At 40.8% G+C, this 10,769-nt stretch overlaps 2 protein-coding genes across 2 annotated transcripts in view; one reads left to right on the forward strand and one right to left on the reverse strand.

Moving 5' to 3' along the window:
- The window catches only part of bag5 (BCL2 associated athanogene 5), a 19,431-nt gene extending 18,798 nt beyond the window's left edge, over positions 1–633 (reverse strand). The window contains exon 1 of the mRNA XM_032527139.1: positions 515–633. Within this exon, the coding sequence (XP_032383030.1) occupies positions 515–546 (32 nt within the window). The 5' untranslated portion in view covers positions 547–633. The remainder of the gene's footprint in view (positions 1–514) is intronic.
- Positions 1–10,769, forward strand: part of coa8 (cytochrome c oxidase assembly factor 8) — a 14,052-nt gene that overhangs the window by 2,042 nt on the left and 1,241 nt on the right. Inside the window, exons 2-3 of the mRNA XM_032527142.1 lie at positions 1,304–1,501; positions 8,953–9,016. Of these exons, the coding sequence (XP_032383033.1) occupies positions 1,304–1,501; positions 8,953–9,016 (262 nt within the window). The remainder of the gene's footprint in view (positions 1–1,303; positions 1,502–8,952; positions 9,017–10,769) is intronic.

Genomic DNA, 10,769 nt, shown 5'->3' on the forward strand with positions numbered 1-10,769 from the left:
AAAAAAACCCTGCATATTACCAAAATTGCAAACTGATAACCCTCAGACCACTTTATTATTGACATAAGTCAAGTGTTAGCAGTAGGCTACTGTTGTTTCTACCTATAGATATAAATAGGTTTATACATATACGTAATTTATGGGTGGGGGGGGGGGAGTATAAGTAAAATAGTTTAAATACTGTGGCAAGCAAATCTTTGTTGTTAACATGCATGATTCCTAAAAAAATATCCCAAAACATGAATGATGTTTTGAATCTTCAGAAAGTTTTGAGCAATACAGCAGATTAATTATTTAATCATACTTATATTTACATGAATGAAGACATTTGCTTGCAGAAAAGGCCCAAATTGAAAAATACACCAGAATGCAGGAAGCTTTGCAGGAAGTTTCCTTGGGGACGACCACCAGACACCCCAGTTATAATTTGTCCCCTCTAATGTTGAAACAAATGTTTTCCGCTAAATAAGTGGAGAAGTATAGTATTGGGTATATTCAGTATTTATGATTCTACCTGTTTTTGGTCTCTGAGTCCTGCTGTATCATGTTCTCTGGCTCGCTTCTCGCCTTATCACACAGTCTGCTTCGAAATGATAAGCAGGTTCTTGTTGCTCAGCTGTTTATGTCCATGTGACGGAGGTCTGTTTCTGTATGTGCAAAACTTGCGGTGTTTACTAAAAAAAACCAAACCAACCCAAAAACTATTTGGTTGTTAAATAGTTTTAACAACCAAATAGTTGTTAAAACCAAATTGCCTTAACATGAATCAGACATATTACTAGCAAATGAAAAGATCAGGCTAATTGTGAAAAACAACAACATTGATGATAGGCTTACTGGCCCAAAGGTAGCCATAGCCATCCCCAAATCCATGGTCATCCTAGGGATTCACTGTGACACGTGTGTATATATAACATGATTTATAAAATCATGTAAACAATTATTATATTATTAATAGCTTAGTTTTCGATCCACTAAAAAGGTATGTATTAAGGCCTAAGGCCACCCACACGTTATTTAAGGCCCAGTTTAATATACATCAGCATTTTATACAAAATATATAGTAGGGGGGCCCTGATCCGTCTCTCTCAGATAAATAGGGTTGGGTACTGAAACTCGGTTCCACTATGGAACCGGTTCCTACACAGCCGGTAGGATTCGGACTGGATTAGAATGCAAACACAAAAAAGGTCCCACCTTTTCGCAATGTACAGGATATAGAACTAAATTATCGTGTTTTTTATTAATACGATAACATTGTGCGGCCCTAAGGTCATCTAAAATGTTTTTAATGTCTACGTAGAGATCGCCCTTCAGACCAGCAGCCAGCTCCACGCATGACTGGATTGGTCCACCAAACCCTCTTTCCAACCTACGGCCAATTGTGTACCACGTCCCTGGAAACGAATCCGAGCTGGAGAAACGACTGAGACACCTGAGGCAGGAGACGGAGGACTGGAACCACGACTTCTGGACAAGGCAGAACATCAGCTACAGCAAGGTGAAAGTGTTTTTTGATTCAGGACACAGAGGCAAAGTGTATATATACAAAATTGTGTTTACTAGCCATGGAGCTACTTTCTGGGGCATGGGAGGGAGGCCCAGGGGCCCTGGAGGTCAATAGCCATCCATAGAGCCACTTACTGGGGCTTGGGGGGGAGGCTGGGGACTCTGGAGCAGGTTCACACGACCTTGGAGCCACTTACTGTGGCTTGGGAGGGAGACTGGGGGCCCTGGACCATGTTAGCCCAGCCATGGAGCCATTTACTGGGGCTTATGAAGAAGGCTGGGGTCCCTTGAGCATGTTAGCCCAGAGTTGCAGCCATTTACTGGGTTTTGGAAGGGAGGCTGGAGTCCCTGGAGCATGTTAGCCCAGCCATGGAGCCATTTACTGGGCTTTGGGAGGGAGGCTGGGGTCCCTGGAGCATGTTAGCCCAGAGTTGGAGCCATTTACTGGGCTTTCGGAGGGAGACTGGGGGCCCTGGAGCATGTTAACACAGGCTAAGAGCCACTAACTGGGGCTTAGGGAGGAGCCTGGGGTCCCTGGAGATAATCTATTCTTCTGCTGCACAGAAGTTATGCATTTAATGTTTATGCAAAAACAACCTCACTTACTTGTATACAACAAGACAAAGACACATCACAGACAACAAATGTTGCAAATGAGGAAAGTAAAACTCTGCACTGCCTGCACAAAGTCTGTTTTTGGTAAACATGGTGCTGAGTTTCGGCGGGCGTATTGTCTTTTACACTATTACAGAATAAGTAAAGGCTTTGCCAATATCAAGAAAGCTAAGTTCATTAATTAATTAATAATCTACACAAACAGTTTAGAGTTTAGGTATTTTGAAGTTGCAGTAGTTATTTTGGGTTTTAAGTCTTTTGTATTGCTAAAATGTTTTAATTCAAGCAATGTGATTAAAATGCAGTAAATGGTAATTATATAATAATCAAAACTATAGTCCATCACAATAAGCAGAGATGGAAAGAAAAACAACCCCAAAAAGTTAAATGTAATTAAAATGAAGGTAAAAGAGCTGTTAATCTCTAAATTTTATTTTACAAAGTGCAGGAAATGGTTTGAAGAAGACAAGTCCCAGAGACCAACTGATGTCCAAAATATAAAAAAAACCAAACATTTTATTATTTATGATGTTAATAAAAACAGGCAACAAATCCTCAGTAGATGTTTGGCATTTTTGCTTAATAAATAGTGGAAATGATCAATCGATTATCAAACAGTTGTGGATTATTATTCCGTTGAGGAATCAGTTGGCTAATTGACTCGTTGGTTTAGCAGTTCTATAAAGAAGTTAGGGCTGCGCAATATACCGTTTTTTTTTATTGCCATGACCTATCGCTCTTGACTTTTATTTGCGAGATCTTGACTTTGTTTTGTGAGATCTCGAGTTTTATTTGCAAGATCTTGACTTTGTTTTGTGAGATCTCGAGATTATTTGCAAGATCTTGACTTTGTTTTGTGAGATCTCGAGTTTTATTTGCGAGATCTTGACTTTGTTTTGTGAGATCTTGAGTTTTATTTGCAAATCTTGACTTTGTTTTGTGAGATCTCGAGATTATTTGCGAGATCTTGACTTTGTTTTGTGAGATCTCGAGTTTTATTTGCGAGATCTTGACTTTGTTTTGTGAGATCTCGAGTTTTATTTGCGAGATCTTGACTTTGTTTTGTGAGATCTCGAGTTTTATTTGCGAGATCTTGACTTTGTTTTGTGAGATCTCGAGTTTTATTTGCAAGATCTTGACTTTGTTTTGTGAGATCTCGAGATTATTTGCGAGATCTTGACTTTGTTTTGTGAGATCTCGAGTTTTATTTGCGAGATCTTGACTTTGTTTTGTGAGATCTCGAGATTATTTGCAAGATCTTGACTTTGTTTTGTGAGATCTCGAGTTTTATTTGCGAGATCTTGACTTTGTTTCGCGAGATCTTGACTTTGTTTTGCGAGATTTCGAGTTTTATTTGCGAGCTCTTGACTTTGTTTTGTGAGATCTCAAGTTTTATTTGCGAGATCTTTACTTTGACATTGAGAAAAATCTTTTGAGTTTGAAAGTCAAGACCTCGACTTTCGTGGAGGGAAAAAAAAACATCTTGATTTTCAAACTCGAGATCTCGAGTTCAGTATTTGTCCCCAGTAGGCTACATTTTGTGTCCTACTTGAAAGTCGAGATCTCAAGTTTATTGTTTGTCCTCTTAATACATTCATCGTTCGTCCCCAGTACATGAATTTTTTTTTTCTTCCATGTCTCCTCCGGGGCCCCGTAGATTACGGAAAGTAGCAGAAATGCAGAACTGAGTACACTTTAAAGCTTCAGTAGGTAACTTTTGTAAAAATGTATTTTTTACATATTCTGTTAAAACTGTCACTATTGTCCTGACAGTAGAATATAGACAGATAATCTGTGAAAAAATCAGCTCCTGCTGCTCCTCCCTGCTCCTCTGCCACTTGCAGAAATACACCGCTCCCGGTCAGAAACAGCCAATCAGAGCGGGAGGACTGTCTTAGCAGTGTCAATCACTCTCGTGTACCGCCTGCTCATACCCCTCCCCCGCACACGCGTACCGCCGTTCGAGCTCAGATTGCTAGTGCACTGCAGCTGTGCTAATTGCGAAAACAACTTTTCAGGAAAACTGCCAATTTCTCGCGAGTGACACCTGCTCGGAAACAAAGACGGCAAACAGAAGAAGACCGATGACGAAAGCGAGCTAAAAAGAAAGATTAAACCGAGCCCGAAAAAAACAGGGCACAAATCGAGAGCGGCTTTTCAAGGTGGAGGGAGCTACGCTACATGGAAGATTCAACACGGATTCTGAGCTAGCGTTAGCCACATTTCTGCTTGACATGTAAGTATCCCTGCTGGATTTGTTTCATTTTTTAAGAACTACACAACTAAGATATCGATGGTTACAGTACACTTTCAGTACACTGGTGATAGCGCAAATCTCATTTTACTCCGTAGCTTGTGCACGGCAGGAATGTTGTAGCAGGTGAAGATTAACTTTACCTGCTACATCCTCCACCCTCAGTATAAGTAATATTATTTCGATGCCTACATTTAGCAGCCAAAAGGTGTTTTGTCGATCACAAAAATGTATTTATGGTAAACTACTTTAATTGTGCGCTGTCCCTGTCAACGTTTGGCAAGGCAGACTTCTACTTTTGATTATTTTTAAACATGTTTTCTTTCCCCTCAGGGTGTAATTTGAATCAAATCTGACACAAATTCTTTGTGCTCCTTCAACGGTCAGACATGGCCCCGGACACAGCACGTGAAGGAATCGTCTTTCAGTCCAACTCAAAATGTTCAGTATTTCCTTTGCAGGAGTACTTGCAAAAAAGCTGATTATTATTTTACCCATATTCTAATAAAACCTACATATTTCTAAGATGTATTATTCCTTGGCTCAGGAGCTTCCTCAGTCATCATCTTCCTACAAGTTACGGTTTTAAATTGATCCAAAGGTAATTCAGTAATGTACTGTGTAACTGTCTACTTGTTCTCACAAGAGCGATTACATGAAAATCATTTTAAACCCTTTTATTGAAAAAAATTTACAAAATATAAATTTATATAAGCAAATTGTTTACATAAGCTATACCCTCCTCAGATTAAATCCCCTGTTTGTCCATAGGATGTGGAAAGCATCGGTGGCACTGCTTACTAGCCTGCGCGTTCACGGCAGGCCCCGCTGTGGGGAGGCTGTGGCGCCAGAGAGCGGGGAGGGACCTGTAAGGTGTGCTTGTTCAAATTTTAGGCTAAGTCCACGTTTTCTCAGAACTCCCTACTGCAGCTTAATTATCTGTTTAAGTATTGCAAGTAATCAATATCATGATATTCAACAACTTTTATCGCATATCACATATTTCCCTCAGACTGGCAGCCTTAAAAGAAGTACCACGTTTACTGTATACATGTTTAGACAACAGCCCCCCCCATGTGGAAGTGTCAGTGAATGGTAGTGTCCTCTGCATGCTGTGCTCTCATGTGCATGTGAATGTAAGTTGTTCTCACACCAGCAGAGAGCAGCATTGCACCACAAAGCTTTGTCGTTAGGTCAGAGCTCTTCAAGAGGGGGTCCCGGGCCCCTAGGGGGTCCTTAGAAGTACTGTAAGTTTTTTTTTTTTTTTTTTTTTTAAATTAATATCCTAACATTAATCGAACATGCAAATATAAATCAGCCTTTTTGAGGGGGAAAAACACATTGATGATAGGCTTACAGGCGCAAGTTAATCCTAAGGATTCACTGTGCCTCATGTATTTTTAACATTAAGACATGATTTATAAAATCATTTCAACTATTATTTAATAGCTTGGTATTCTATGCACTAAAAATGTATGTTTTAAAGTTTAGGCCACCCGCATGTAATTGTAGGCCCAGTTGATATGCAGTTTTATACTTTATTATTTTTACTGAATTTTATACCATATAGTGAGTCAAGGGTCCCGCTCCGTTTCTATCACAGTTAAGACTGACATCTTTGATATATTGTGTGTATATATAATATATATATATATATATATATATATATATATTATATATAATATTATATACACACACACCACACACACACACACACACACACACACACACACCCTACCGTCAAAAGTTTGGGGTCACCCAAACAATTTTGTATTTTCCGGAAAAGTCACCATTATTCACCACCATAGTGTGTGAAATGAATAAAAATAGAGTCAAGACTTGACAGGTTAGAAATATGATTGTATTTGAATAAGATTTTTTTTACATACACTTTGATTCTGTCAAAGAATCCTCCATTTGCAGCAATTCCAGCTTTGCCGACCTTTGGCATTCTAGCTGTTAATTTGTTGAGGTAATCTGGAGAAATGTCACCCCACGCTTCCAGAAGCAGCTCCCACAAGTTGGATTGGTTGGATGGCACTTCTTGCGTACCATACGGTCAAGCTGCTCCCACAACAGCTCAATGGGGTTCAGATTCTGGTACTAGCCTGGCCACCCCATTACCGATAGAATACCCTGCCGCTTCTGCTCTAAATAGTTCTTGCACATTTGGAGGTGTGTTTTAGGTCATTGTCCTGTTGTAGGATGATTGTGCTCCAATCAAGCGCTGTCCCTGGTTAGTGCATGGGCGTTGCAAAATGGAGTGATAGCCTTCCTTATTCAGAATCCCTTTTACCCTGTACAAATCCCCCACCTTACCAGCCAAAGCAACCCCAGACCATCATATTACCTCCACCATGCTAACAGATGGCGTCAGGCATCTTCCAGCATCTTTACATTTGTTCTGCGTCCCACAAACGTTCTTCTTTGTGATCCAACACCTCAACTTGGATTCATCCGTCCACAACACTTTTTTCCAGTCTTCCTCTGTCCAATGTCTGTGTTCTTTTGCCCATCTTAATCTTTTTCTTTTATTGGCCAGTCATATAGTGCTTTTTCTTTGCCACTCTGCCCCCAGCCGCCTCTTCACTGTAGTGTTGACACTGGTGTTTTGTGGGTACTATTAATGAAGTAGCCAGTTGGACCTGTGAGGCGTCTGTTTCTCAACTAGAGACTCTAATGTACTTATTTCTTGCTCAGTTTGGCAACGCGGCCTCCCACTTTTTTCTTTCTATCTCTCTGGTTAGAGCCTGTTTGTGCTGTCCTCTGAGAGGTAGAGTACACACCGTTGTAGGAAATCTTCAATTTCTTAGCAATATCTCGCATGGATAGCCTTCATTTCTAAGCCAAGAACAGACTGTCGGGTTTCAGTTGAAAGTTCTCTTTTTCTGGCCATTTCGAGCGTTTAATTGACCCCACAAATGTGATGCTCCAGAAACTCAATCTGCTCAAAGGAAGGTCAGTTTTGTAGCTTCTGTCGACCTAAACTGTTTTCAATGTGTGAACTGATTGCACAAGGTTTTTCTAATCATCAATTAGCCTTCTGAGCCATGAGCAAACACATTGTACCATTAGAACACTGGAGTGATAGTTGCTGGAAATGGGCCTCTATACACCTATGGAGTATTGCACCAAAAACCAGACATTTGCAGCTAGAATAGTCATTTACCACAAATTTAATGTATAGAGTGTATTTCTTCAAGTTAGACTAGTTTAAAGTTATCTTCATGTGAAATTACAGTGCTTTTCCTTCAAAATAAGTAGCATTTACTCAATGTGACCCCAAACTTTTGAACGGTAGTGTGTATATATATATATATATATTTTTCTACGAGCCAAACGCTACTACTTTCTCCTGTGAGTTTCTTATGCAAAGATTTACGTTCAAAACTTAGCAAAGATATTTCAAAAACCTATTTTTACTTTATTGTATTCTAGAAACTGGTTGTTATACTTTTGTATTATAGGGGTTCTGTCTACGCTGCCTAATCTGCAACATAATTTATCAACCTACCGTAGAAACCAGCGCAGATATGACCGCAGAAATCCTCCTATGACAGGCGTCACGTGGGGTATTAATGAAAAGTTCGTATCACACCAATCAGAGCGTAAGAATGGTTGTACATTGATAAATGCAGGATCTGGAAACGGTGGTAATTTAAATATCACGCCCCATATATTCTCGGTTTTATATTTTATATATTCTATTTACGACATGGCCAGACGTAACTCGGCTAAGAAGCGGCACTTTTTAGAGGTGGAGATTGAAACCCTGACCTCTCTGTTTAATTTGCAGAACCATGTGTCCTATTTGGCAGCCGATAAATCTGGTATTAGGCTGTAGGAAGAATGTGGAATAGAAAGAGATCACTGATGTGGCTGTGGCTCAGTGGTAGAGCGGTTGCCTGCCAATCGGAAGGTTGGTGGTTCGATCCCCTGCAGTCATTGTCGAAGTGTCCTTTGGCAAGACATTGAACCCCGAGTTGCCCCCGGTGCTGCGCATCGGAGTGTGAATGTGTGTGAGTGTGTATCTGATGAGCAGGTGGCACCTTGTACGGCAGCCCCGGCCACAGTGTATGAATGTGTGTGAATGGTGAATGCGCTTTGAGTAGTTGTTAAGACTGGAAAAGCGCTATATATACAGCACATTTACATTTACATTGATGCGGTCAACAGTGTTGCCGTATTAAATCAGACTCCAGCTGAAGTTTATTTAATTTATACATCCTTGACATATGTATAATCCTAATAGTAATATACAGGCCTACAGTATATTGTAATCTCTTAGGCCTACATGTAGGTGTAGCTATATTTAAATAAACACACAGTAGCAGAGCTTATGCTGTGTTCTTTTTGTTTTACTCGTTTTTTTTTTTCGTTAGTCAGAGCCAGGCAACCGCTGTGAGGGAGAGGGTGTATCCATTTGTTCTAGATGTAGTCTGACTTACTTATACAAACCTTGTTGTCCCTGTTGTTGATTTGTTGTCTGTATTCAACCTGGGTCGTCATTGTCTTTTAGTTTGTGTTGTAAAATCTAAAGAAAGAAAACTAATTTTTTTTTCTGCTCTCTGCAGGAAAAAGATGCGTTCATCTTTTCATCACTGAAAGCAAAAGGCTTGACTGTGCGTGATGAGCATGGTGAGGACCTGCAGCTTTTCTACATCAAAGTGTAAACACTCCTGTGTACAACATGAAATGCTTGATTAGAATAAAAAAAGAATAACCCCTGCATGCTTTTGCAAATGTATTCACAATCTGTGAGCCAGTTTTGACTGTCAGGCCGTGTTAAAGTAGTCTATCACCAGACCAAGATCAAGCTCAATAGATCTGAGATTGAGCATTGGGGGTCTGCTCTGTATCTTCTCTACACAAGAGGTGTGACCAACTGGCATGGGTCAAATGACTTGGATAGTCCTTCAACCAATCAGACCAACAATCCGGGTGACGTAGAAGCAGCAGCAGCATCACGCTTTGGTGGGGTTCAGTAAACAAAACGCTGCTTGGTCGCTTCTCCAGTGTCATCGTGTTGAACCTGCCAATAGCGTGCCAGATAGATGCCAGTTTGTGATTGGTTTCCGCAAAATTGGGAAATGAAGCAGGAGAATGAAACGTGCAGGTTTCCAGACCGAGCTTCAGGGCAGAGTGGGCGGGGCTTACCCAGTCTAGTGTTAGAGATTAACCTCAAAACTGAGCGGTCAGGTGACGTCAGTCGCAGAGTTTTGGTTGCTTTTCACCCAGAAAGCTTCACACAGCTTCCTGGTTGAAAACTGAGGTTTTGTTTTTTTAAAGTAGCGGCGCTGAAGTCTGCAAAATTTGTCCTTTCCTCTGTCTTTCCTTGTTTCCTTTCTTCTTTCCTTCCCCTTTTTTACCTTTGTGTCCTCTCCTTCTCCTTTTTCCTCCCTCATCACCTCTTTTCATCTCTTCTTCATTCCATCTCCTTTCTTCTGTCCTCCCTTGCTTCCTTCCCGTGCTTCCTTCCTTGTTTTCATTCGTATCTTTTTACTTCTGTTTACTCTCCTCCACCTCTTTTCTCCCCATTTCCCCCTTTGCCTTACTTTCCTTTCTTCCCCTTCACCTACTTCCCTCCTTCTGTCTCCTCTCCTTCTTCTTCATCTCCTTCCCTCTGTCCTTCCTTGCTTCTTCCCTTGCTACCTTCATTCCTCACTTTTTTTTTTAAATCTGTGTCTCCTTTCTTTCTCCTCTTTTTGTCCTCACTTTCCTCTTCACCTCCTTCCCTCCATTCTTCTGTCCATCTGTCTCCTCTCCTTCCTCTTCATCTCCTTCCCTCTGTGCTTTATTTGTCCTCACCTCCTCCTCCTCCTCCTTGCCCTCCTCTGACCCCTGTACAAAACAACCAACCAAAAAAGGCACAAAAATGACATTTACATACACACTGATGTCATGACATGTGTTTTTATGTGATCTGGTGATTTAAAGAACTGTTGGGTCCTTGTAAATTCTGGAGTGTGGTCTCGACCTACTCTGTCTGTAAGGTGTCTTGAGATAAATGTAAATGTGCTGTAATTATAGAGCGCTTTTCTAGTCTTAACAACTGCTCAAAGCGCTTTTACATCTACAGGAAACATTCACCATTCACACACATTCATACACTGTGGCCGGGGCTGCCGTACAAGGTGCCACCTGCTCATCAGATACACACTCATACACTCCGATGCGCAGCACCGGGGGCAACTCGGGGTTCAGTGTCTTGCCCAAGGACACTTCGACAATGACTGCAGGGGGATCGAACCACCAACCTTCCGATTGGCAGGCAACCGCTCTACCACTGAACCACAGCCGCCCTATGCTGGATAGATAACTATTGTTATGAATTGATACTATAAATAAAATTGAATAGAAATAAAAAGCAAATGAACAGTATATTGATAAG

Source organism: Etheostoma spectabile, chromosome 9 (assembly GCF_008692095.1).
Source record: "Etheostoma spectabile isolate EspeVRDwgs_2016 chromosome 9, UIUC_Espe_1.0, whole genome shotgun sequence".
NCBI classification, from domain to species: Eukaryota; Metazoa; Chordata; class Actinopteri; order Perciformes; family Percidae; genus Etheostoma; species Etheostoma spectabile.